Source organism: Colletotrichum chrysophilum (genome assembly GCF_026319265.1).
Source record: "Colletotrichum chrysophilum strain AFK26 chromosome Unknown scaffold_22, whole genome shotgun sequence".
In the NCBI taxonomy this organism is placed as follows: domain Eukaryota; kingdom Fungi; phylum Ascomycota; class Sordariomycetes; order Glomerellales; family Glomerellaceae; genus Colletotrichum; species Colletotrichum chrysophilum.
The window spans coordinates 427755-454482 of record NW_026517309.1 but is presented as its reverse complement, the minus strand read 5'-3'; the positions used below and the strand labels follow the sequence as shown (position 1 = coordinate 454482).

General features: G+C 53.6%; 7 protein-coding genes across 7 annotated transcripts; 4 read left to right on the top strand and 3 right to left on the bottom strand.

Moving 5' to 3' along the window:
• Nucleotides 1-116: 116 nt before the first annotated feature.
• COL26b_003897 (uncharacterized protein) lies at nt 117-1482 on the bottom strand (the record flags this gene model as incomplete). The annotated part of the gene is made up of 3 exons (XM_053176782.1): nt 117-587; nt 644-763; nt 817-1482. The coding sequence occupies 3 exons, from the start codon at nt 1480-1482 to the stop codon at nt 117-119; spliced, it is 1257 nt and encodes a 418-aa protein (XP_053039392.1).
• A 4121-nt stretch (nt 1483-5603) lies between these two features.
• On the bottom strand, nt 5604-9734 carry COL26b_003896 (uncharacterized protein; the record flags this gene model as incomplete). The annotated part of the gene is made up of 7 exons (XM_053176781.1): nt 5604-5751; nt 5896-6048; nt 6264-6520; nt 6603-7018; nt 7081-7450; nt 7499-9388; nt 9420-9734. The coding sequence occupies 7 exons, from the start codon at nt 9732-9734 to the stop codon at nt 5604-5606; spliced, it is 3549 nt and encodes a 1182-aa protein (XP_053039391.1).
• A 2028-nt stretch (nt 9735-11762) lies between these two features.
• COL26b_003895 (uncharacterized protein) lies at nt 11763-13673 on the top strand (the record flags this gene model as incomplete). The annotated part of the gene is made up of 1 exon (XM_053176780.1): nt 11763-13673. One exon carries the CDS (start codon nt 11763-11765, stop codon nt 13671-13673), a length of 1911 nt encoding a protein of 636 aa, XP_053039390.1.
• Nucleotides 13674-14699: 1026 nt separating this feature from the next.
• On the top strand, nt 14700-16065 carry COL26b_003894 (uncharacterized protein; the record flags this gene model as incomplete). Its single annotated transcript, XM_053176779.1, has 3 exons — nt 14700-15079; nt 15206-15668; nt 15724-16065. 3 exons carry the CDS (start codon nt 14700-14702, stop codon nt 16063-16065), a joined length of 1185 nt encoding a protein of 394 aa, XP_053039389.1.
• Nucleotides 16066-17630: 1565 nt separating this feature from the next.
• COL26b_003893 (uncharacterized protein) lies at nt 17631-19520 on the top strand (the record flags this gene model as incomplete). Its single annotated transcript, XM_053176778.1, has 5 exons — nt 17631-17820; nt 17877-18039; nt 18090-19042; nt 19103-19306; nt 19369-19520. The coding sequence occupies 5 exons, from the start codon at nt 17631-17633 to the stop codon at nt 19518-19520; spliced, it is 1662 nt and encodes a 553-aa protein (XP_053039388.1).
• A 2590-nt stretch (nt 19521-22110) lies between these two features.
• On the top strand, nt 22111-22884 carry COL26b_003892 (uncharacterized protein; the record flags this gene model as incomplete). Its single annotated transcript, XM_053176777.1, has 1 exon — nt 22111-22884. The coding sequence occupies one exon, from the start codon at nt 22111-22113 to the stop codon at nt 22882-22884; it is 774 nt and encodes a 257-aa protein (XP_053039387.1).
• Nucleotides 22885-23291: 407 nt separating this feature from the next.
• On the bottom strand, nt 23292-26096 carry COL26b_003891 (uncharacterized protein; the record flags this gene model as incomplete). Its single annotated transcript, XM_053176776.1, has 1 exon — nt 23292-26096. The coding sequence occupies one exon, from the start codon at nt 26094-26096 to the stop codon at nt 23292-23294; it is 2805 nt and encodes a 934-aa protein (XP_053039386.1).
• Between the last annotated feature and the right edge of the window lie 632 nt (nt 26097-26728).

Here is a 26728-nt window from a genome sequence, read left to right as displayed (position 1 = left end):
TCTTACAACAGGGCGAACCAAATATCCTCCACGACGTGGGCCAGAGTTTACATTCTCTGGGCTTCCCAAACACGCCCCCCTCCTCTCATCTGAGGGAAACCAGCAGGCGGTTGCATTCAAAGGTTGCGCTCAAAGGCCCAGATCGTGTGGCCAAACTGCTCGTACATGCCGTGGTAATCGCTGCGAAGCAAGTAAACCTCGACAGCGGGGCTGGTGAGCTTGCGGTCGACCGAGTCGCGGACGCTGCCGAGGGAGAAACCCAGGTTCTCGAGAACGCGGACGATGCGGACGTTGGCGTACGTCTGGTATTTGGAGATGGGCGCCTTCTCCTCGAGCAGGCGAAGGAGGGAGCGGAAGCCGAAGAGGTGCGTGTACCTGGGCACGTTGACGGCCTTCGCCTCGTTGTCGCGGGGGAGGATGGTGGGTGTCGGGAAGGGGGAGAGGGAGGTGGTTTGGGGAACGGGGGCCGGGCGGACGGTTGTGTCTGTGGACGTGGTGGGGAGGGGGCGGGGAGGGACGACTGGCCCGGGACGACCCGTGGGAGGGAGTTGAGGGACGGTGGTCAGTTGGAGGTTGGAGCCGGTGAACTTGGAGGGTTTTGTTAGCTTTCACGGAGCGGAGCGGGGTGTTGAGGTGGGCTTACGAGGGTGACGCAGCGAGCAATCTTGAACTGCTCCTCCTCGGTGAAGGAGGAGGTGTACTCGAGGGCGCGGCCGAGCGTCCAGAAGGTCCACTCGATCTCGCGGAGGCCGTCGAGGACGTACTGATCAGACTTTTAGCATCGGACATCAACACCAGGGGGAGGAATGCTCTCACGATGTAAGGGCCCTTGTTCTCAACCAGCCACGGGACGTACTCGGGCGAGAACTGCTCCACGGGCCTGCGAAGCTCCTGGGCCTTCCACGCCGCGCCTTGGAAGTACCTGCAGACGCCGTCGGCGTTGAGGCCGACGTGGAAGTCGGGGATCTTGGGGCGGCCGCCCGTGGGCTGGGTGCCATTGTCGGCGAGGACCGCCGCGAGGACCCCAAGGACGGGGTTAAAGAAAAAGAGGATTAGCGCTCCGATCCCAAGGGCAACCTTTCTGCCTTGTTCGAGCTCCGCGGTCTTGTTCTTGTTCGTGTTCTCGACGTGGGCGCCGGCCCACTTGAGCGTGACGGGGTGGGGGTCGGCGTCCGCGGCGGTGAAGTTGGTGACGTTGATGTTGGCGATGAGGGCGGCGCGGAGGTCGGCGTGGACGCTGGCCCAGGCGGCGGCGCCCTCGGTGTCGAGGTCGACGGAGGCGAGGTAGGCGGCCTCCTCGCCGTCGAGGTAGGTGCCGGGGGCGGAGTAGGCCTTGTCGGCGTCCTCGCGGTCCGCGGGGGTGAAGGCTGCGTCGCTGAACTCGGGGACGAGGACGGGGACCAGACCCTGGGATTGGGGCACGGCGGCGGAGAGGGCCGAGCCGGCGAGGGCTGCGACGGGGAGGATGAAGGAGGGCTTCATCTTGATAGGTGGGTTGAGGGGTTGTAGCGAGAGAAGCGAGCGTATGTTTGTAAGTGTGTGTGTGTGTGGATGAAGAAGCAGGTAGGAAATGTGATTGAACCTGTGCAGTTTTGGTTTGTTTTATATGTCTTCATCCAGGATGGCGAGCAGGACAAGAGATTGGTTGATAGCATGGCGAATGTCGTTATGGCACCTGGAGGGATGGGTTCCGGGGAGGCGCCGGGTTGGGCGTTATTGACGATGTGATGGCGCTCTCAACCTTATGCAGGGAAGCATTTCACTTTTCGATATTTGCGGGCATAGAGTTCTCATATATTCCTATATACAGGCTGTGGTTGAATTAGGCTCTCGTGTTACGAACTACAAGTCCAATGAAAGGTGCACAAGTTCGGCGCATTCTGAGTTGGTGCCACCTCTGATCGAATTTCATGTCGATCTTCACGTCAATTAAGGTATTTGATTAAGCTCATTGGGTCCACATTCAACGCCACATCGAAACGTTTAGCAATTATTGCTGTTCCCATCTTCCATATGTCAGATGTGGCTGGCTTTAACTTCCCTGCTTCAAGCAAAGATGAACGAATACACGGACGACAGGACAAACACTCCCGACAAGCCTGGCATGAGATCCGACAATTGGAAGTTCTGCACGTAGCTGTAAGGTATGAAAAACGGCTATGTTTCCTTTAGTCATACATAATTCCACAAAGGAATTATTCCAAAAACGGGATGTGCCCGCGGCCGGTAACCTGCCATACGAAGGTATAAACGAAAAGTTGGAAGGGAAAACGAATGAAGATCCGCCGCGATTTGGCCAGACGGATCAAAATGCCCCCCTCGAACTTAGGATTAACTGAATTGTCTGAATAACCTCATTTTGTATATCTGATTGCTCGATTCGCTTGATTGTATTTGACAGGTATGCAGCGCTGCCAGGAGACAATTATCCTTGTGCTTCAGATTGACAGCCTCTTTCCAAAAACGACGGGGATGTATCTCTGGTGTTTTTCTGGAACGGGAAGAATGCTTGGTAGCCATTCTGGTTCTTGAGACCACCTATTGTTACCGCGCTAGGGCGACTATCTTTCCTTTGTGCTCGCAATCGTCATCGTCGTTGCCTCCATCTCTAATATCTTCGTTTCTGCTATTGTTATAGTATCTTTGTTGTTGTCTCTCTCTAATTGCTATCCATGTAAGCGCTCTTCAACGAAGTAAAGCCTTGAATGTACGGGTATCAAGTATTCAAGAAATGTAGCCGCGTAGGCACAGGAAAATCAGGCAATCTCCGCCTTTTTAAATCTCAATAACTATTCAGAAGGAGCTTTTGCGCCGCAGACACGGCTTCGTGTCGATCACAGATCAGAGAGAAGAGGGGGAAAATGGGAGTCTGGCCCAACACTGTCTGTTTTTGCTAATTGACTTGACTATCAAGCAGCATATGAAAGCATTTCTTACGCCAGGGCATAAGAAACAAATCCCGATCCTTGCCTTCATAGACAATTCGCCTCCGAGTTCCAGGGGAGGCAGATTCCAAACAGACACCATCTTTCCCGACACCACGTAACTTTCTCTCCTTCGTCCCAAAGAAAACAGCACAACAAAGAAGTTCCCCCCCAATGATACCCTCAAAGTTTGAGCAATTCCATGTGCGAATCACCATTCCTCAATAAGCTTCGATGTCCGACAACGAAGGGTTCCTCTTCCAGCTTGGTCCGCTAGCGAAACGCTTGTCCTTGAATCACTAAAGGGAATTCACCTGGGCTTGCGCGGATTTCTATCGGTTGTTCTCGTTCGCGAATTGTTGTTTTCTTCCAATGTAGCAGTCAAAGGGGGCAAGCAATGAAGCGCATTTCTGTTGTGTCAGGGAGGTTCTCTCACGCATCATCCCGCGAGACTTAGGCCTCGAACTTGACCGCCTCGCCCTGCTGCTCATTTGCAATGGGTACCGCGGACTCATCCCCGTTGACCCAGTTGTTCTCGTCCAACGGGACTTCCATGTCCAGCTGGGTGTCATTCCCGTCCAACATCGCTTTCTAGTACGATTTGCCATTTTCCTCCATGTTGCCTCCGGAGAGTTTGGGCTTGGCCGCGGCGGAGTGAATGAAGGCCATGGCGACGACCACAAGAGAAAGGTTGAGGACACGCATTGTATCTGAGTTTGGTTTGGCCGGATTTGTTATTGTTCTTTCCGAGGTAAGCCGTTGCGCAGCGCTGCCGCAAGTGCAATCAAAGCAAATTGGACCCCCAAACTTGCTGTTGATGAGAATTTTTCGCAAGGGTTTGATTAATTGGCCTAATTGCAATTAAAATAATTCAACTATAGTATAAAACTACGTCATTTTTAACTTCCTAATCGGGTAATTTTGAAGTTATCTACAGCCTCATAGTCCCCCTCACAGCCCTCACAGCCCTCACAGCCCTCTTTCCTAGCCCCCCCTCTTCTTAAGGGCCCCTTGCGAATGCCCTCATAGCCAGCATACCTAGATAAATGGGGCTAAGACGGATCTATAGCCTCCTATAGGCTAATCTATAAACAGGTGAATCAATCAAGGTATTCGAGTCAATTGAGGGGTATGAGCTTGCTTAATTGGGCGTGGCGATGGACTCCCTTTGGTTAGATTTGCTTGGAAGGGTTGGTAAATATTTGCACTTGCGGCAGCGCTGCCGTTGCGAAGAAGTGCTGTGCGTACTGTTCAGAGACTTTTGAGTAATCGCTCGGACCGGAGCATCTGCATTTATAGTTGCTTTCCCAAATCTCATGGATCATCAGAGTCTCAGGTGTCTGATTCGGCTTTTCCAACTTTGGTGTTCAGATCTGGCGGAGAGACGTACGTTCAACGCCCAGATCGATGGTTACAAGCCCATTACGCTCTCGAGATCCTACTTCTTTTGCCTTCATCCCATCTTCTTAGACAAACCCAGAAATAAAAGGTATATCGTAGGGTGGTTTGTCCTCAGTGTGTACGGGACGAGTCTCGAAGCCGAATATCTCGCTGTACACCTCTGACCGGCTCCAGTGGGCTTATTGTCTAGAACCGGGTCGGAAGTGGCCATACGTTGCCTTTCCTGGGACCACGGTAAGCGGAGACGATCTCGGCATTTCAATTCAAGCCTAAACCGAATCTTATTTACCCAAATTTGGGATTGGCACCATATCCTGAACCGATATCTCGACCGGAAATGTTCAAAGTGCACACCCCTGTGCATCACGACTCAAATTCATCTCAGTCTTTAAATCCCTTGGTGGCATACGCTATCTACCCCGATACATGAAAATATTGCAGCAGCAAAGATCACTTCCCAACTTGTGTTAGAAGCAAGCCAGCGGTGGGTGCATGTCAATATTGAGGCGTCAAGGCACGATGATACATAATCTTCTTGCGCGGCCGTGAAAATTGTTGAACAGTAACTCTCGAAGTTGAATGTCGCAAGGAAATCCTCAGCTACCTAGCAGTCGAAAAACCGCACAATCTGAAAAGATCCGAAATGGAGAATATCGATGGAACGTTTTAGGCTTCTCCCCACCTCAGACCTGGGCCCATCAGTGATCGCCCAATGCGCTCCATTGCCATGTCTGCTTTCAAGTACTCATGTACTCGCATTCTCAGTAATTGATCAACATGAGCTCATTCGCAAGGCCCTTGTGGCCGGGAGCAACCAGGGTCGGGATCTGGAGCTGCCGGGGGGATCTCCTCGCAGACGCAGTGGCTGAGAGGGGGTATTATTGTCAATATGTGAACACCATAACTGTACGCTTACAAGGACTTGAAAGAACTTACGAATGTTTCCCGGCATCAGTCTTGTGCTCCTTGCAGATTCCACGCTCGGTTTCCCGGCAGTTCTTGTAGCCGGCACACGAGTTGACTGCCTGGTCAAGGTTGCATTCCATAAGCGCTGAAGCTGTGTCAACTCTCTGCTTCCCAAACTAAAGCAGCAAATGATCTTGTATGCCTACCTGGAGATGTTGGAGTCGGGGCTTTGACGGTGGTCGACGGCGGTTTGGGCGCAACCGTGGTTGGTTTCGCCACCGATGTGGTGGTGGGCGTGGGATCGGTGCACTTGCATTGCCTACGATACATATGCCATCAGTGCGTGCAAGTTCAAACCTTCTACAGAATATCTTACCGGATGGCAAATGCACCCATAGGGATAGTCGTTACGCAGGACTTCTTCTTTGGGGCATCGCAGGCCAGGGCCTTGCAGTCTTCGTCAACAGTACAAACGGCGGGAACGTTGTCTTCCTCCTTCGGGTCGACGCATTCGCATTGTCTGTTCACTGTTGTTAGTCATTGTTGTAGAAACGTATGGGGGGCTCGTTGGTATAGTACTTGATTGGGATAGGCCCGGCTACTGCCGACTTTGCCTTGCACTTCTTGGCTTCCGTTGACTTGCAGGTGAGACCGTCACACTCACTGTCTTCGTTGCAGGTCAAAACTGGGCTGGAAGTCGCTGTCGTTGAGGTGCTTCCGGTCAATGTGGTAGGCTTGAACGTTAGCGTCGCCTCGCCAGTTGACGTCGATGCCATGGATGTGGGAGGCACAGTAGTTGACACGCGGGTGAAGGTATCTGTGGCAGAACAGAAATCGATCTCAGTAGTAGTGCCGTCTCGCTTGACCTTCATGGGGTTGCATTGCTGCAAACGGTCCAAGAAGCGGTGATATCTCTCGCGCAGCCTCTGTCGATTGGGATCGGCTGGCTGAGTCGCTGCATCTCTGTTCGAACCTGTACTTAGCGTCCAAGCCCATGTTGCCCGTACGAAAACGAAAATAGAGGGAACTTACACGTCGCGTTTCGGACCATCCACCATGTTGTATGCAATCCGGACGCGCTTGGGAAGTTCATATTCCTCCCGTTCATACTCTCTGAAGCGATTGAACACCGCCTCTTGCGGTACCCATTGGAAAGAGGCAAACGCTTCGATGACCTGCTTCATCTGGAGACCAACACTGCGATAGTCTGGTTCTCGTTGTGACTTCTCCTTGTACTCGAAAACGTCACTGAAATCGGGATGTGCCAAGAGGTAGGCTGCCAAGCCGGCCTATGATTCGGAGTGTGCATGTTAGTAATGGCTCCAGCTCTGGTGAACCTTTCGTCAAGGGTGCTTGAAAACTTTCACTTACCACTGCTGGAGAAGCGAAACTGTTCCCTGTCATCTTCACAGTGCTTCTAGTGTCGGCCGGGTCACCGATGCAGCCCGTCACATCTTCGGCCTGTGCGTAGATGGTAACGCTTCCACGACGATTAGCGTTGGGATGAGGGCTGCCATCCTGCATTGGCGGGTCGCCTTTCATCTTCCCTTCTGGCTCAGAGGTCGCTTGAAGTGATCCATCAGCATGAACTCCTCCGACGGTAATAAGTGAGTTCTCTTGTGTTCCAAGAAGTTGCGGAAGATGGTCCCCTAGTCTGTCCGGCGACGGGGATTGAGCGGCGTTCCCGGCAGCCATGACGAAGACACCACCCAGTTCCTCCAGGTCTTCGATGAACGCCTCAAAGTCGGCCTGGATGTCATCAAAAAGGGCGATGTCTCTTTTGATACCTGAATAAAAGTTAGGTAACTGCTCACGAAGCCAAGATAACTGGGATCACGGGAATACGTACCGAAAGAGACATTCACAACCGCCTTGCCCTTAAGCGAAGGGTTCGCACGCAGGATCTGAGCTCGAATGTGGTTAAAAGCATCAATGAGTGCTACCCGTCGGCTCTGGATTGGCCCGTAGCTGCCGTTGTTTCGTTTCTGTGCCGCCTTCCACTTGAGGAGGTACAGATCAGCATTCGATGCCACGCCTAAGGTGGTGCCTCCAGCAACGCAAGCTACGGAGGTACCGTGTCCTATCCTGCGCTGGCCATCGTGAAAGTAGTCCTCCGAGTTATCCGGTGCGAGCTTGTCGAGTGCAACCTTGGACAAGTCGACTGCGTTCTCGTTTTTGACGTAGTAGTCCTTGACTTTTCTTGAGCCTGGAGCGAGTTCCTAAAGCTTTTATTAGCTTGTTCAACCCACATGTCTTGTATTCCATACCTGATGACCCAAATTGAAACCAGTGTCAATTATGAATATGGTAACGCCTCGGCCCAGTGAGGAATGATACCGGTAGTCTTGTCTGGAATCTCCTGAAATCATCCTGAGATGCGCCGGGCTGTTTGGTCTGACATCAGGAGGCGCAGGGCGCCGCTTGTATAGTGGGCTTCGGGTAGGAGTGCTGCCGGGCGTCGTGATCGGGGTCGTGAAGTCGGAGGTCTTTATGGCGGAAGCCCTCTCGTACTCTTGGACGTCGAAAGGAATATCAAGAGTGACACTTCTCACCCAGGGAATCTGAGCGATACCTGCAGCTTTGAGCACAGTCAAGTTGGTAGTGTATACAGGCCACGCCATCTCCGTGGGCAGCCATTCCTCGGCACCAAGAGTACTTCCAGCGTCGTTGTCAAGGTACTTGGTGAACTTCTTGAAGACAGAAGTGCTGACCTTCCCGCGTTTGGCGGTGATCATGAACATGTCAGTGGGTCCTCGAGGAATAGGTGGCCATGAAGCCTTCTTCTTCGGCGTACCAGACTTGCTTGGGGGATCGGCAAAGATAGTCGTGGAGGTTGGTTGAGATACAGTCGTCGAATTTGGCGGTTCTTGGGGGTTTCCAGCAAACACGTCATCTACATCGGCCCAGTTGACGGCGCTTAGAACAGCGTAGGCGTCGTAGGCATCGGCTGCGAAACTCAAAGCTGCCATCCCAAGAATCGACAAGTCTCCGAATCTTTCCATGATTGTAGCGTGCACCGCCGTGGGAATATTGGGAAGGTTCTGGAGCATATTGGCAGTCGACGATGACCAGGCCGCAAACCTGCGTGAATGGGCGTAAGCCGAAAAGAACTTTCCGTTGATAGATCGAAAGGCGTCTGGCTGATTTCCTTGATTCATTCGGACAGACTCCGCTTGATTTTGAAACTGAGATGTCTGCTTCGCAAGGTTGATGGCATCTTGGGTGAGATCTGCCAGTTCAATCGCTTCACCAAACTGTGTGCCGGATAGGGGCCCGCCAGGTGCGTTGAGAGCCAGACGCATGGCCTTGCCACTGAAGCCGGCTACGGCATCAGCCAATGGACCTGCAGATCCGGAAAGCCCTTCAAAAATCCCCTTCATAGCACCAAATGCACCAGCGCTGCCCCCGGCTGCGGTACCACCACCGCCACCAGGGCTACCTTCGGGAGAGTCGAAAGAGCGTTGTGAAAACTCCACACCATCAATGACACTTGTAGATGAAACTTCCTGAGGTATCTGGACCGTCTTGCCCGCGATCTTCAAGGACTTGTAGGAAAGGGTTGCGGTGCTTCCGTCCTTGAGAAAGATCTCAACTGGCTTTTCGTGTTCGGTTGGGGGATAAAACTCAATCCCGTCTAGCTTAACGACAACCGGAAGCGGAACCCACGTATGGTCAAAGGGGGAGTTCCCCTCGCCCATGTAGGAAGTCTCAGAGGGAGGCATGGAGGATGTAAGTACAGCCTTGGATGTCCGGGTAGGGCTTTCCTGGGTCTCCTGCTTCGTGGTCTTCGGTGGCTGTTTCACTGAGGTGACAACTTGCTGGGTGGTGCTCAGACTGCCAAAGGTGATCGGAGTGCCGTCAGCGGTCAACGTTGTTGGTTTTGTTGGAACAGCAATAGTCGTAGATCCCAGTGCGATGGATCCTGACGAGATGGTGATGGGGGAACCTCCTCGCGGGGCGTAGGTGACAACCGGCCGGTCAAGCGGAAGGGGTGATCCGTTGAGATTGACAACTGTGACAGTACTGGTGACCGTGGCCGATGTAAGAGTGACTGTGGCAGTATTCTCGACAGTGGTGCCGGAGCTTGGTGCAACGGTAGGTGATGAGCTGTTGGAGTAGTGCGCGAAGCTGGTTCCAGATGAGGACGTTGAGACTGACTTTGGCGGAGGAAGCGAATTTCCGGCGGACGCTAGGCTGGTGGGCTTGGTGGAGGTAGAAGCAGAGGCGGATGTATTGTGAGTCGAGAAGGAGGACGACGGTTGGGACGTGGGTATTCCAGTGCCACTTGGAAGGCCCGTAGCACCCCTGACGAATCTGACTGAACGTCCTGGGGGCGGTTCTGCCGTCCGGGACTCTTTGCCGGGCGCTACGAGAGTTAGCAATGATCTGTTTCCAAAGGCCTTCTCGCGACTCACTGAGATAAGGCAAGCTGTACGGAAGTAGAGCTGATGCTTCGGATATCATCAGCAGAGTGATCACGAAACTGGTCCGCGGTAACCGCATGGTGAAGGAGAAAATGCAAGGAGTAGAATAAGCAGGATATCAAGATGGTGGCTGGCTTGAAGATTGAGAGAGATACTACTGACCAGCTACCTGCTTTTATAGAAAATAAATTCGCAGCTTTGGTTTGTCCTTTGGATCAATGGAAGTGGCCGTTGGTGCAATGCATCACTTCAAGTTCTACCTCCGAAAGTAAGTATCTCGTTTCACTCCATCTAGCGTCATTTGCAAAGTTCCAACGCAATGTGCCATCGAAATGTAAGTTTCCAACCAAGTTCGTGAGACGATGTGTCATTCAGACGCAGTTGGGTGAAGAATACTGACTTCTCATCGGGGGCGAAGTTGGAGATGAAGAATTCGGGGGCTGAAAGAGCAGGTTTTATCTCTTGAATGCGACGACACGAAACAATGGCGGCTAAGTTCATGTAGGCTTTCACCCGGCCCGACCAACTGCTCGACCTTCAATGGTGACGATCTTGAGTGGGTGGATCTTTGGGGGCTTGCTTCCAACAGAGTCTCGTGATGCCCAGATGTAGTTGTTGGTGCAAATTTACAACGTCACCGACCAACGGCCTGCATGTACCTGCAGGAACCAACAAAGACGTTGGTGCAACAACACGTGATGAACCACGAAACGATCCAATGGCATCAAGCCGACCCCCATGGCCAAGACTCGTTGGCCTCCAACTTCAATTTTAACTTCTGTCTGTCGCAGCTCAATTTGTTGGTTGGGCCAACTTCGGCCACCGCTGTCGTAGGTGGCATCGAATTATCTTATTCATGGACACCAAAGTGATAAATCGGGGCGTTCCGCGTGATGCCGGGACTTCCTACTGAATTTGCAAAACCATAGCCCCATTCCAATGTACGCCAGCGGCGTCTTTCGTGACTCCCTGAGGCCTTCTGATGGGGTTGTCTAGGGGGCGAAGACTGTGTGATGCGATCTGCTGGCCGGGCGGTATCCCACGTCAAAGTCAAGTACGGAAGGGTTTCCCGCGCGGTGCACCTAAACCGCGGGCAACCTTTTGGAACTGACTGCGCATTGCTAACGACTATGCAGAACTGATCATTGCAATCAAATTGACTACGAATAGCAACTGCAACACAAATAACTATATAGTTGGCGGCGCTGGCGCGGGTGCGACGGGGTAATTAGTCTGATTGGACGATCAAAGTGGGATACCGCCTGGTTCGATCAGAACTACCCCGGATACACACCTCACTCTTTCGCCTGCGCGGCGTATCATTGGGGGCGACCACGAATGCTATGTTTAGACGATGGTGTGATTGATCTGCGCAGCGGGAAAACTGTCGCTTTATCCCCTCAAAGGAATCATGGCAGGTCATGACTCCCGCTGCCTCGCAGCTTAAGCATGCCAAGACGTGGCAACTGACTGCACCACAAAGCAAGAGCTTCGGTAGTGGCGAGTTCGCCGTTACTATCTCCTGTTATGCGATGAATAATCGCCCCTATCTCCCCGAGTTGTGACTGAAGTTCATTTTCAGAGTGTCGACAACGCTATCGGAAGCGTTGCTAAAACCATTAGACTTCGGATGGGGTCACGTCAGTGGATGATTTCTGCCATCTTTCATTGGGGAAAGGTTGTTAACCTTAATAAACGAGTCGCGGCCCTTACCTTCCCCATGGTGTCCATGTTTGCGTCCACTTGGATTGAAGCGCTGGTCTGTGGATTGATCTGCTTCCCTAAATAAGAATTTTAGGGTTATTCCGCCCGCAGCACCTTCAGCATGACCGACAAAAAGCAACTCGTGCTTAATGTGGTCATTAATTGGGCGGTAGTTGTTGAAATGAGTTGCTGGTACCCCAATCGGCTACCCCGAACAATAATTGAGGGGTTGTGGGAATCCTTGTCTGTCATGATCAACACCCACACATAATTCATCCAGAGCCAACATTGAACGAACATAAAAACACTCCCAGCCCGGTTGATCCCAGAATGTATCGCTGGCTGTAAGCTGTGACCTCATATTTGACTGTTGCCGGCCGTTGGGCTGATGTTGAACGTCATTATGCAATTTCGCTCAGTCCTTTCCCTTCTCAGCCTTTGCGCTCTGTACTCTGTCTCCTCTGCTGCCGCAACACCACCACCCCAAGTCCAGACTTACTTCAATATCGACGGTGCCACTCATGCGGCCAAGGCCCAGGCGCTCAAGGGTTCTGGCTACCGTATTATCTCTCTCAGCTCTTATGGAACTCCTCCTGACGACAAGTACGCTGCAGTTTGGGTCAAGCGGGAGGGCAGCGACCAAGTAACGATTTCTGGCGCGGATATAGATGGCTACCGGACTTGGATGGACTCATGGAAATCCAAAGGCTATGCTCCAACGCATGTCTCCGCTTCGGGGCCGGCTGATGGTGCCGTCTTCGCTGCCGTCATGGAGAGGACAAATGTTGGGAAATGGAGCCAACAATGTGACATTACGAAACCAGGAGATTTTCACTCTGCGACCAATACAAGTGGCGTCGTTAAGGACTACAGCACCTACGGCACCCCTAATGATCGTCGCTACTGCCTAATTGTCCACGAGAACATTGGCAACGCAATGGAAACGATCTTCTACGACACCCCTGGGCCCAAGGAGTTCGCTGCAATCTACGACTCTGAACTCACAAAGACCTTTTGGCGACCGAAACGTCTCTTCGTCGCCGATGATCAACGAATCACACCCCAATTTGCTAGCGACTGGGTTGGTGAGTGGGAGGCAAAAGCTGACCTCACCGCGGAACAACTGGACGCCGAACTCAAGTCGCAGGAGCCCCAAAATCGCCTCTATCCGATTCACATCGACGGCGCCGGCACTGGACAGGACACTCGGTTTTCTGTCATCTTCGCTGAGACTGACATCCCTGAGGCCCGCAAGTGGACGGTGACCGGCAAAGAGGGCGACCCAGCCATGACTGCGAAACTCGATACCATTATGGAAACATGGATGAAAAAGAACGGCGTGCGTCAGGCCCAAGTCGCAGGCGCCGAAGAGGGTCATATCGTCTTTGAGCGCGGTTATACTTGGGCAGAGCGCAACCGAGCTCCTGTCCAACCGGACGACGTTTTCCTTCTGGCTAGTCTGAGTAAGATGTTCGTCCATGCTGCCATTGACAACCTGATTCAGGCTGGAAAGCTCAAGCTTTCCACACGCGTGTACGACCTCCTTGGCTACAAACAAGCTAAGGATCCGCGGGCTCTCACTACAACAATCGACCATCTCCTTACGCATAAGACAGGATTTGATCGTTCAAAGTCGGGTGATCCTGGATTCGAGTTTCGGAAGGCCTCTCAATACTTTTACAACAATGCGCGTCCCGCGACTCTGCGCGACATGATCGAATATCAGCTCACGAAAAGTCTCGATTCCAAACCTGGTTCGAAATATGTCTATGCAAATTACGGCTCAATGCTCCTGGGCTACGTCGTGAGCAACATTACTCAACAGCCGTATTTAGACTTCTTGAAGGAGAATATCCTGGAAGGTCTGGATGTTCGTGTCTTCGAGACAGCCGCTAGCAAGCACGCCGTCGATCGCATCATCCAAGACACCCGCTTTACTGGCCTCGACGGCTCGCAACCGGACTCCATAGCGAATGTGTCCAACGTTTTCGGAGGCGACGGGGCTGTCAAAGAGGAATGCGATGCCGCATTCTCGCTCGCCGCTAGCGCCAGCACCATTGCAAAGTTCATCAGCAAGCACGCCGTCTGGGGTACTGGTGGACGTACTGTTGGCAAGCGTCAGGGCACGCTCGCGGGAGCACGATCTTTTGCCGCATCGGAGAAGTCGGGCCTCGACTGGGTCATCACCATCAACACGCGCGACTTCATCAATGATGGTGAGGTTGATAACTTGAGATTTAAACTCTTGGAGCCCCTGTTCGTCGAGCCGAATTCATGCTTTTCTTGGTTAAAAAGGCTTTGTGCTAGTGGTTGAACTTCATGCCACTGTCTGCTTTTTTGTGTGTATATAAATTGAGTAGATACCCCAATACGTGTTTTGACAATCCCACTATGCGCCTTGTGTTCACTGGTGCTTGTATGCTCTTATCGAAGGAGTTTGGGTTCAAAAGCAAACCAATCATTTGCACAACTTAAGCTGAGGGGGCTTTTTACTAGACAAGGCCCTGTGAGGCTCGTTGTCACCATGTTCCGCGTAAGTAAACAAATGATCTGAACGGAAACTGCTGAGATCGCTAAAACGTTGATGTCTGCACCGAGTCTTCCGGGATATCTGCGCTGGACGCATGCTGATCGTGATACAAGTACCTTGATGGCCTTACATCAAATCAGCCAAGCAATCTGCCTTCGGAAGACCAGGCAGCTTGAATCAAGTTCAAATCATCATTCATTACTTGTCTTGGCATGCTCGCTAACAATTGATAGAATTTGGCGATGGAGTTTCGGAGTCCGCCCTCAACGTGGAATAAATGCCAAGACAAGTCGTTATATCGGAGAGGCGTCGAGAAGTGAAGTTGATGACTTACCGGTGGGATGGATGGCGAAGTCGAAGCTTTACCGATGGGATGAACCATTAGTGCGGAACGCGACCTTTATCATTGGTTTAGACGAACCCAAACCCCAAATCGTCCAGTTTTCCCCTTTAAAAACAACGCTGCCAAGCCCATCCTTATTCAAACCTTATCCGCAACCCCTGCCAAGAAGAAGCACACAAGCAGACCGACAGTGCGCTGCAGCGATTTTCTTTACACGTGCGACCAGCAATTACCAATTCCATGGAAAGAGTGATCTAATTACCCAGCCAGTTAGATTAATAGGTGGGAAAATCCGCCGGGGTTCCAGGGTCATCCCGACCCCGCACGGAAAACGAGCTTGGCGGAGCAAGCATAGTCGCATTTCCGACATGTGTACCTTGAATTCTTAAAGAGGCGTGATTCCCAGTGCTCAAAAATGGAGTCGAGCAGCTTTCTCGGGTTCATTGGTTCTTCTCCAGTTGCCAGTCATGTTGTCCAAACTCACCTCTGCCTGGCTGTTGGCCGTCATGTCCGTCAAGCCGGTTTCGTCGACTCTGCTCTACGCCGCCTCCCACGCGGGGACCGTCACGACTCTCAACCTTCAGACTTCCGAGTCCGGGGCAACTTTGGATGCAATCTCGACAACGACGGAATGCGCCGCCAACCCTTCCTGGCTGACCCTCGACCAGTCAAAGTCTCTGCTCTATTGCGCGGACAGAGGCCTCACCAATCCCAACGGCACGCTCGTCTCCTTCTCAAAATCTGAGAACGGAACCCTCTCGCCGCTTGGCAAACTGGAGACCATCAAGGGTGCCGTTAGCTCTGTTGTCTACGGCAAGGATGGCGGTGGAATTGCGCTGGCGTCTTAGTAAGTACATCGCCCACGTGCTGCGCTAGCATTAGAACCCCTGTCAGAAGTCGAGCTGGGGTATAAATGTGAAATGGTAATGTTGGAAAACAACATGGATATTGGAACTGACAAAATTTTGTTTAGCCCTGCATCCTCTTTCGAGGTCTTCTCTGTAGCTGACCCGAGCGACATCAAGAGGTTGCAGTCCTGGACGTACTCGCTGAGCCAACCAGGCCCGAAGCCCGCTCAGAATGCCCCGCATCCCCACGAGGCCATCCTTGACCCCACGGGGGAGTTCGTGTTGGTGCCGGATCTGGGAGCCGACCTGGTGCGGGTTTTCAACATCAACCAGGAGACATACGAATTGACGCCAAGCACCCCTCTCAACGCGGCATCCGGAAGCGGCCCAAGACACGCCAGATTCCTTGTTGTCGGCAAGAAGACATTCTTCTTCCTGTTGGCTGAGCTCGGCAACACCATCACGTCTTACGAGGTCACCTACAACCAGGACAAGACTCTGGAATTTAAAGAGGTTTTCGTCGTTGGCACTCACGGCCCGGACAACGTTGTCCCTGTCGGAGCTGCAGCAGCTGAGATCCACGTCTCTGTGAGTACTACCACACTTTAAATGATTGAATCTCGGCGACTAACCACAGTCCCAGCCCGACTCTCAGTACCTGGTCATTTCCTCCCGCAACGTCAGCACCTTCAGCATTCCCAACTTCGACAAGACCAACAGCACCGAGATCGTGTCCGACGCGCTGGCCATATTCGCCATCGACCAGGAGACGGGCCACCTGAACTTCACTCAGCTCTACCCTGCAGGTGGCAGATTCCCCCGCCAGTTCTCAATCAACAAGGCCGGCGATCAGGTCGCTGTTGGTCTTCAGTCAGATGGACGTGTGGTGATCATCAGCAGAGATGTCAAGACCGGTCTTCTCAAGGATTTCATCGCGAACATTGACATCGCTGGCGAGGTTGTGTGCGTCATTTATGACGAGTAGAAAAAGCCAGTCGAAGCGGTAGGAACTTGTGACGCGAGAGCGACCGAGAAGCAACCGAGAAGCAAGAGTTATGCGGGAGCATCTAGCAAATGTGAGAACTCAATGTATATAGCCAACCAAAGACCACATTTTCTTTCAAAGAATAAAATCAAAGTCGGATTCGCAAAATGGCTCTTTGCTGCATAAGCTCGGGAGTCACACTTCAATGTTGAATTAGCAGCATGCAGACTACACAGGGGAGGACGTCTACTCGTGGGAGAATGTATGACAACCATGAATCCCGAAAACGAGTAGGAACTTGGAACTCAAGTATTCCTTGGAAATAATCTTTTAAATATTGCTTTTTTTAAGAAAATCGGGCAGGAATGGGACATCGAAACAGAGGTTCCCTGCTAGACCATAAAACAGCAGCACGCAAGAATTGTCTCATTAAGAAGCTCGGTCTATGTAAGATTTGAGAAGCCAAGTTCATTATGAACTCTGCGAAACTCAAGCAACAGACCAACTTATTAAGGAAGGGCTGAATTGGTGTAAGTTTGGTTGGACGTCGGTGCGAGGATTCCGCCCAGATAAGCTCCTGACGGCCAGCGTAGGTTTTCAGGGGTGACGGCTATCACGGCTCCTCCCCCAATGCACATTCCAATCCGGGCCATGGCGTCAATTGACAGCCCGCAGAACTGGAACCTCATCACTTCTTCCCCGGACATTGCGGGACTCGTTGTGTCGCACGGTGGCTACTCAACCCCTGATATGGCGGGCTGATCGCCGAGCCAAGCTCTTGCGGAGCCTTCTTCTCGGTGCGATGCGAAAGACAAGCTTTCTTTGCATCCGATCTATCTTGGCAAACAGCATGCCCAAGTTCGTCCCATGAAAATCGAGCTTATTTTAGGTGTATTGGCCGACTTGCTGAATGAACGAGTCAAGACCGTTCTTTCTAGCACATTGTGAGCTGTTTTGCTCTGCGGGTGACAAGGTTTTATTGCGGCCCGTATAGGGGTTAAAGTTATATTAATGCTGCTGAGCTATAGTCAAGCAAGCAAAAGTGCGCATCCGTTCGGTCGGCTCGGGAGCTTGTTCAGAATGCAGTTCGGGTCGATTTTCGATGCCGGATGGGTCGCTGTGAGATTCCCCGCCAATTGGAGACTTGCTATTGCCTCAAGGAACACGACATATATGAATGTTTCAAACTAAGAGAATTTGCTTTTCTCCCTAATAAACGGTTAATTGCGCGATGTCAGTCATGCTCATCAGTTGCCGGCACCTATGTTTATCGTTCGCCATTGCAATGGCACCCCGGCCAAGACGGTGCGGCCGAGTTAATTGTAGGGTACACTGCAGCTGAGCTACTCTAATTATTAACTCTCTCTTCATCTTAGAGAGTGGTGATCCATGCCACATTCAATCAGCGTTGCAATAAGATGCAGTGCCTCAGGGGAAACCGATCACGCCAAATACGATTGCCTATTTATTATCGGCCCTCTCGCCAAGTTTCTGCCAAGATGGCCGTTTGGTTTCCCAAGCGTCGACACTCGCCATTTTCATTCGTTTCACTCTAGATAATAACCATGGCTCCCGCGCTTTCTCTACGCGCTCTTCTGTTGGCGATGTTGCCATGCACCGTCCTGGCCCACTGGCGTGTTGATGGTCACAACCCCGTCAAGGCGTTGGCGGAGGAGAGGCGTGGCCCGAATCGTCGCAATATTCAAAAGCGCGATGTCAGCGGTGACTACCAGTACTTGACTGACAAGACTCAGAGTGAGATTCATATGGGCGTGCTGTGTTTCCCAGCAAGCAAGCTAATGATATCTCAGAGTATCTTGTCAACGGCACCGACATTCCTTTCGTCGACTGGGACCTCGGCGAGTCTTACGCCGGTCTGATGCCCATCTCCAAAAAGTCGAATGAGACGCGCGAGCTGTTCTTCTGGTACTTCCCAAGCACCAACAAGGAAGCTTCCAACGAAGTCACCATCTGGTAGAAATTCCCCACGACACATCGCACTCATCAATTCTAACATATACCAGGCTCAACGGTGGCCCAGGCTGCAGTTCCTTCATTGGGCTTGTCCAAGAAAACGGCCCCTTCACCTGGTTCCCCTCCGCCTACCGCCCCGTCTACAACATCTACTCCTGGTCCCAGCTCTCCAACATGCTCTACGTCGACCAGCCCGCCGGCACCGGCTTCTCCGTCGGCTCCCCGGACGCCACCACCGAGGAAGAGATCGCCCAGCAGTTCCTTGGCTTCTACCACAACTGGATGGAGACCTTCAACACCACCGGCCGCAAGACCCATCTCACCGGCGAGAGCTACGCGGGCCACTACATCCCGTACATCGGCGACGCCATGATCAAGTCCAACCAACCCGCCGACTACAACCTCTCCGGCGCCATGATGTTCAGCCCCTACATCCGCAGCGTCCCCAACGACTTCCAGCAGCACATCGTCACCAAGCCCTTCGTCGAGGAGTACAACAACGTCATGGGCCTGTACCCCGACGTCGGCGACTACTGGGACCGCATCGAGGCCGCGGACGAGGCCTGTGGCTACAAAGAGATGCGCGAGAAGTACTTTACCTTCCCGCCCGCAGGCCCCTTCCCTCCCGGCAACATGAGCAACGATTGCCAAATTTCCTCCATTGTATACGACGGCTTGGCTGAAGTCAGCCCGTGCTCCAACATCTACCACATCTCCCAGGGCTGCCCGAACCCCTCCGACCCCCTACTCTGGGCCTCAGCCGGTGACAACGCCAGCGTGCCGCTCAGCTTCGACAAGAAGGACTGGCACGGATACCTCAACATCCCCCAGATGCGCAAGGCGATCCACATCCCCGAGGGACAGAAGGATTGGCAGGAGTGCACCGACGCGGACCCCTTCGGCCCCAATGGTGACCAGAGCGAGGACCCCTTCACCTCGGGTGCCCTGACGAGAGTCATCGAGCACACCAACAACTTCATCATCGCCAGCGGCAACCTCGACTGTGAGTTCTTACCAGGTAACGCTCAATGGCTCTTTCAGAAACTGACATCGCGACCCGCAGACCGCGTACCTACCAACGGCACACTCTATGTGCTGCAGAACATGACCTGGAACGGAAAACAGGGCTTCGACGAGTTCCCCAGCAAGACATTCTTCCTCCCCACCGCGTACAGCGACCTGTCCTCGCAGAGCGCCGCGGGCAAGATCGGCGACTGGGTTGAGCAGAGAGGCCTCAACTTTGCTAGAGTTTTCAACGCCGGACATGGTGAGCTTTTCTGGACATCCTTCCTGGGATTGTCTTTCATGGTGACTAACATGCTGTGATAGAACTTCCGGAGTACGCTCAGGGTGCGGGCTACCGTCTGCTTGAGAAGCTTCTAGGCCGCGTATCAGATCTGGCATCCGATGTCATGTTCACTGCCCTTCCAGGCAACTTTGCGGCTCCCACGAATGCGACGGCGGCCAGCAAGAAGCTTTAAGTTTCCGTTACCCCTGCTTCAAAACAGTCTAGCGCCCCTACGTAGACATAGTTTTGATACAAGAAATAAATTTGTAATCATGTTACCCCTTTGATTCAAGAGATCGCCTATTCTTCTTGTCCCAAAGCGACTACTATTCATGTGTACTTAATGACTTTGATAAGGAGGACGACGGGGGATGACGACGGGGGATGACGACGGGGGGCGTCGGCGATAGACGCTGATAATAAAGGACGAAGACGATACACGACGATGATAGTAGCAATAATAGTAACGACTACAATACCAACGACGATAGCGAGCACACAGGAAAATGAGCCGGTCTCTTAATCAATGGCTCGGATTACACTTAGCATGTTCGCTCGTATAGCGCCATAGCCCCCAGGGCTCAGAACATCCATCACTGAGGCGATGATTACACAATATGAAAACGTTGGATCAGGTTCATGCAGTCAAGAAGTCTCCTGTGTTGTCTTTGTACGTTGCTAAGAAGATATACATGAATCAAGCCAGTTTCCTCCGTGGCATGCCCAGCCTAAGGAGGACAGCACCAGTAGCCAACGGCCTGAGAAATCTCGTTAGTCAAAGAGCTCATTTAAACGTGGCGTCAGATACGACTTACCGCGTCAACAGACTCGCAGGGAGGGAAGGGAGGCCACTCGGCTTCAGAAATACCGCACTGGGCATGAAAGTCAGCTACGTGATGGTACGAAACGAGGTCGTGACCCTCACCTTGTACTCAACTAGCGCAGAGTTGAAGCAGCTGTTGCCGGACTTGCTGCATCCAGGGTGAGACCAGCCCATGACGGCCACCGGGGCAATAGCGAGGAGGAGGGCGGAAAGCTGCATATTGAAGTATCGTGGGCCGGGTGCTGCGAAAAGTGACTTGGTCTAACGCCTGTTGTAACTTCTTGCGTCCAAGAATAGTTCTGGCCTTTTATACCGTCTTCACAGCGCCTTCGGACTGATCGCGGATCGGCGGCCTTCTGTTTTCTCCGTTCCTCAGAACGGTGAAGCATCGCAGGCCGAGTCAGTCCCTCACTAAGATCGAACCGGTGGGCTGTGGAGACGATTGGGCGATCTCATCTGAACTCATTTATCCGCTGCCAGGCACGGTTTGCTCCGGGGACTTGGCTCTGGTATGAGATATAATTTAAGCCGTGGCTGTGTTGTGTGCGAGTGCCGGTAGGTCGTTCACGCTCCTGAATCGGGCTCATCCGTATGGTGCTGTAACGAACGCATAATAGGTGACGTTTAACTCCCGCAGAATCTCAAAGGCGCACATTGCGAAAGTTCTTGACCCCAATATCACAGTCGATTATTGCAATCGTCATATTCAATGCTCTAGAGAAGCTGATCGTGTGCCCACAGTGTAGGCCGCTGCGAGCGAGTCATTTCAGGGCGCGGTGAAGATTTCGGGTGGGCATATGCAGGCATGACGGGCTTGGCGTTAAGCTTAATCGTCCCGCGACGTCCGTAACCGCGGGTTTCTGCCTGGCTGGCTGCGGACGCTAGAGTAGTTTGGCGACGCGTCCCAGAGTTTATTGTGCTACTCTGATATGTTGGGGCCTCAGGATACGTTGGTTCGGGGACTTCTTTGACGTATGCGGGAGATTCTTCCCGGCGGACAGTCCACGGCGGGTTGCAAGTCTGCGGCGTGGTATCGTGTAGATAGGGGCCCGGTTCACCCTTCTTATGCGTTGCTAGCATCGAGACTAGAGTTCGTCTCGTGTAAGATGTTGTCGTGTAGCATAGATGCTCCATAAGAAATGCCATGGCGAAGGCTAGCCAGAAAAAAGCTACCAAGATGTCAGCGTCACTGATGTGCGTGAATGCTAAGGCTTCATAGTCTAGCTGGCAAGAGGAAAGAATGTTAAGATAAAACAGAGAGAGCCCCTTGGATAGGGCCTAGGTCAGTGAGAAATGAGTTGAGCGATCCGCTCAGGTCCTGCTGATCCTTCCAATTCTCGAGAAAGGACGTAACAGAACGTGCAAATAAGGGGTAGCGGAGGATGTGTCGTGCTTTTGATGTTCCTACCCGCCGCGCCCTATCTCCTCATGCAGCACCCTACTGCTCCGTGCAGGGCAGACTTTTGGTGGACTTTCAGCGGCTTTCACGGAGCAAAGCGGGCCTGGGCCGGCGTCCGCTCCGCGGGATGCGCGGGGCCGACGCCCGGATTTGGGACGGCATCGCGGGGCAAGCAATGTCTAAGTTACACCGGGGTGTTACGTTCTATATGCCGGCAGTAATGTGAGAAATTACTGTCAGTTGGAATTGAGGTAGATACTTATCTAAACTTCTCGTCCGTACGGAGCCCGCGCCCAACATTGGCTGGCTCTAAGATGCCGTCGTCACGACGGACTGCTCCATCAACATGGGACGGAGTAAACCCGAACACCAAACAAACATCAACCCCTCTCTCGATCCAGTGGATCAGAGCATCTGATGTTCATCACTTAGTTCGTCCGTCTCGGTGGACTACTTCACAGTTCTCGAATACATAAATGATCACCTCTTCCCCAAGTAAACCAACACCACCATGCTCACCATCTCCAAAACCTCACCATTCCCACCACCCCCACCATAAAAATGCCCCCCTCAAAGCTCGACAACACCCACATCCTAATCTTCGGCGGCTCCTCCGGCCTAGGCCACACCGCCGCCTCCCAGATCCTCCTCACCTCCTCCCCCTCCATCCTAACCCTCGTCTCCTCCAACCCAACCAAACTCGCCGCCGCAGCCTCCCGCCTCCCCCCCTCCTCCACAACAATCCAGACCCCCACAATAGACCTCTCCGACCTCCCCAACCTCCGCCAAAACCTCCTCGCCCTCCTCGACACCGCAACCTCCAACGGCCTCAACAAAATAACTCACATAATCTACACCGCAGACGGCGCCGCCCCCCTCCCGTCCTTCCCCGAGACCCAGGTCGCAGACATCACAGCCCAGCTCTCCATGCGCACCTACGCCCCGCTCATGCTCGCCTCCATCCTGCGCTCCCACGCACACATCGAAGCAAGCCCAGACACCTCCATCACCTTCACAAACGGCTCCTCGTCCCACCGCCCCATGCCCGGCTGGGCCGTCGCCGACGCCGCCGCCGGCGCGATGGAGGGCATGGTCCGCGGCCTGGCCGTCGACTTCGCGCCCGTGCGTGTGAACCTCGTGTCCTCCGGGCCGGTGAGCACCGAGATATTCCAGACGCTGCCGGAGGAGACGGTGGAGCTGTTCCGGAGTAAGTGTCTCACGGGGCGGATCGGGAGGCCTGAGGATGTGGCGGAGGCGTATTCGTATCTGATGAAGGATGGGAATGTGACGGGTACGACGTTGTTCACGGAGGGAGGGAGGATTCTAGCCCCTTGAGTGGTTTTGGTTGTGTGATGTCAGATCAGTGCCACCTACTGCCTCACAGTAAACGAGAAAATTCAGTCATAGGCATATTTACCATTATCGCTATGTCCGCCCACGCCTACCCATGCGCAGAACCATGCATCCCCATTTTGAACGGCTAAAATACAAGGGCGCTCCGGTCCCTTTCCCATCTCGACTCCTCCCACGCTCAATCACCATAACATTGCCGCAGGGGAAGACCTCCCACTCCCAATCAAGCCAAGAAGTTCCGCCTCCTTGGGGTTCAACTAGCGCATTGAATCGGAACTCTCGCTATCTTCAATCGTGGTAATAGTCAGGTCGTCGTCATCTGTATCCATCTCGGAGATCCAGATGCCGTCTTCGAATATCCTGTCCGGGACAGGGTCGTCTTGTCCGTTCTAGGGGATGCAGAAGTCGACCCAGCTGCCCAGGTAGTCGAGCCTGTTGCCGGCGTTCTCCTGGCTCTTGTAAATGTCCTCAAACTCCTCGAAGCTGAGCTTGCCCCAGCCGCCGCGGTCGGCGGCCTCCTTCTCTGCAATGTCGAGGCGCTTCCACTCCATAAGCTTGGAATGCAAGATTCCCTCCTTTTCCTTGGCAGCGCGGTCACGCTTGCCCTCGCGATCCTTGTTCGAAGCTGCCCTGGCATCCCTCTTTTTGGTTTTGACTGATTCGGCCGAAGATGATGGTGTGAGTGATGGGATGGGGGGTTCGATAGAGGCGTCGCTGTTGGGACGGAATTGGGGCATCGTGGGGTCACGGTAATCGACCTCTTCAACGACCGGCACCTCTTCTTCTTCTTCCTCCTCCTCCTCGGCACCCTCCTCATCCGTTTCGTCGATTTCTTCAATCACACGCTCGACCTCTACCGCAGGATGAGTATCTTCACCCTCGCCGGATTCCTCAACTCTGTAGCCACTAGTCAAGAGCAGCTCTTCTAGGGATCGCTCGGCAATGGGCTTGCTCTCATCCAGCGCCTTACGTGGCTGTCGCGGTTCAATCACTTTTGGCTTCGTCTCTTCGACGGTGAGGTTCTCAAACAGAGCTCTGTGCGTCTCTCTCTGAGATCTGGACGCGGCCGCTTGAATAGCCAGATCCTCCTTGTCCTTGAAGATGGCGTCGAGGAGCTCGTTGAATGCCTGCTGAGTGACCTGGTAAAGAATCTCCTTGCCCGCGTCCCGCTCCTCGTCTGGGATCTCCATACCACCCCAGCGCTCGGGGACGCTCCTAGAAGACGCTGATGCGTTGGATCTGATCTCGTAGTCGTCCAATTCTTCCGCAAAGCGAACCTTTGAAGATGACCTCGAGCGTGGGGACAGAACCTGCTGCTGCGCTGCCTTGGAACTCTCAGCGACGCCGTTGCGGTTGTTGACGAGCACGTCTTCATCAGACTGCCATCCATCGGGAGCCAGGCCGCCTTCTTCTTCGTCGAGGTAAAACTGTCTCCTCTTCCACCTGTCGTGTAGTTGCTTCCTTGCGGCTTGTCGCCGTCTTCTTTCAATATCCGGTGCCAGCTGCCTCCTATGGTTGATGACTTGCGCTCGGAGTTGGCTTTCTGTGGGCATAGTGCTAGTAAATTGTTCTGAATCGACTCTTCTGGTCCTGCTGTCCGACTCGTCCGGCTGGCCAATAACAGCACCGGTGGAGCTTCTGTTTTCCGCGTCCGAGTTGTTGTTTCCATCCTCTTCGCCGTCCGAGCTGCCCAATTCAAGCTCAAAGTCAAAGTCCAGCTCATTGCGTTCGCGACGTTGTCCACTCAGCAGGTCCGGCAGATCATCCATACTTGTAGGCGGGTTCAGCAGAGCATCCCAGTAAGGCGTATCCGGTTCACTGTCGGGAGACCGCATCTGAACGGTCCAGGGGCTACCGATGTACGGTGCGAAAAGTCGGGTCAAGACGTCCTCTCTCGCCGACGTGTCACCCTTATCCTCGCTCACAGCACCTTGTCTGCCGGGCTCCAGTTCGACGTCACCGTTGGGGTGGAAGATCTTGCCCTCGCTGCGGTTGTCCCCATCAGCGCGCGGCACTCGCCCCTCTCGGCCAAAGAGACTGCTGAGAGGTTGGCGGCTGGCCACCAATTGCATTGCCTCAGTGCTGCCCATGAGCTGGTCATCCAGTCCGTCAAGAATGTCGCGGTGCATCTGCTTGTAGAGAACATAGTACGCGCGGAACATGCGCAAGAAGTCGCGGCGGTTGACGAAGCCGTCCCCGTCAATGTCGTAACCCTCGAAGATCTTGCGCAGCTTGTCCTTTCGTTTGCGGTATGCCAGTCCATGCAGGAACTCAGTAAAGCCAATGAGGTCGTCGTTGTTGGTATCGTAGAATGAAAACATCCGGTCGTGGATCAAGTTCGGCGTCGCATGTCGAGAGCCACCGGACGGCACCAGGCACCGCTCGAACGTCTTCCTGTCCATAGCAAGCTGCAAATCGTCCGGATCCTCGCGCCACTCCGTGTTAGCCATGAACGAGAACTGCTCCCAAAAGGCCTCGATCTCCGGCCTCTCGAAACCAGTCTCCTTGCTCAGCTTGGCCATCAAACTCCGCGGCAGATTTCTTATACACGCTTCCGGATCACCAGTGTACCACACCGGCTGCATCTGCCTAGGACCAAACGGCGGAGCGGGGACCTTGATCTTGTAGAAAATGTGCGTCTTGATATGCACGCCCTGAGACTCGCACGTCTCGCAGAGGTCGAAGTCGGCGCAGTTGGCACAGCGGTAGCGGACGCCGCGTATGGGCACCATGCCGCAGGCGTTACATGCGCAGCCTCGATGGACGCAAGCGTTCCGTCTCGCATTGTCCTCCGAGACCCTAAATAGCAAGCTGACGATGTTGTGCCCCGCGCGGGCCTGGGGCTGCATGCCGTTGGGGTCGTTCCACCACTCGTCGACGGTGCCGCCGTCGACTATCGTGTCGCCGTCATTCAGGGGCCGGATCGCGTCGAGGTCTGCGGCGTTCTCGTCCGGGACGTGGTCGCCGTCGCCGCCGTCAGACGAGGAGAGGGAGTTGGCACGGCGGGTGCGACGGTGGGTGCGGCGGACGGCATTGCTGCGGTGGAGGCCTGGGCCGGGGACGCCATCTCCGTAGGCGTCCTGGGTCGCTTGGTAGGCGTAGTAGCTTACGGAGAGGGCGGCGATGGCGGAGACGACGGCGACTGCGATGCGCGGTCGGGTCAGGCTGTCTGTTGATGGCACCGAGAGCCACATGATGGAGCGTAGGTGTACCTATGCGTGTAGCATGTTGAGGACAGTAGTTGATGTTCACATGCACGCGTAATCTGTTGCTGATCAATTTCTGAAGGCGGTAGATATGTGGCGTCGCAGGGCGAAATAATATTGTTGCTTGATGTCGAGCTGAGCTGTTCGATGACCAAACGAAACAGGGTCAGACTTGCGCCAGCTGTTGATTCTGCCGTAAGGAGGGGGGAAGGAGGCAGGCGGTGAGCTGCTTGAGAGAAGTAGTTCAGTCAGCACGTGGCCCGAGCTCTGGCTTGTCGCCAAGCTATTTCGAGGCAGGTACGTACCGCAGACGGGGTTCCGTCATTATCAGAAGCATTGGATATTTCAATGGTTGAATAAGGTCTTTCTGCAATCAACAATAAGCTCATAGACCTTTTCGTGAAAGACTAGATGAGTGACCCTAAGCTCTTAAAAACCTTCGGAATTCCGCGCCATCCGATGTATATCAACTCCCTGACTGGCCCAAGACTCACGGGGATCAATAACGTCCCATGAGCTGGGAGCTTCCACGCGGCGACTGAAGCTCCCCGGGGCCGAGGCATTGTTCATGTGGGACTAGGGGTCACAGGAAGCCGCGCCGCCGCTGAGTGCTGCTGCTA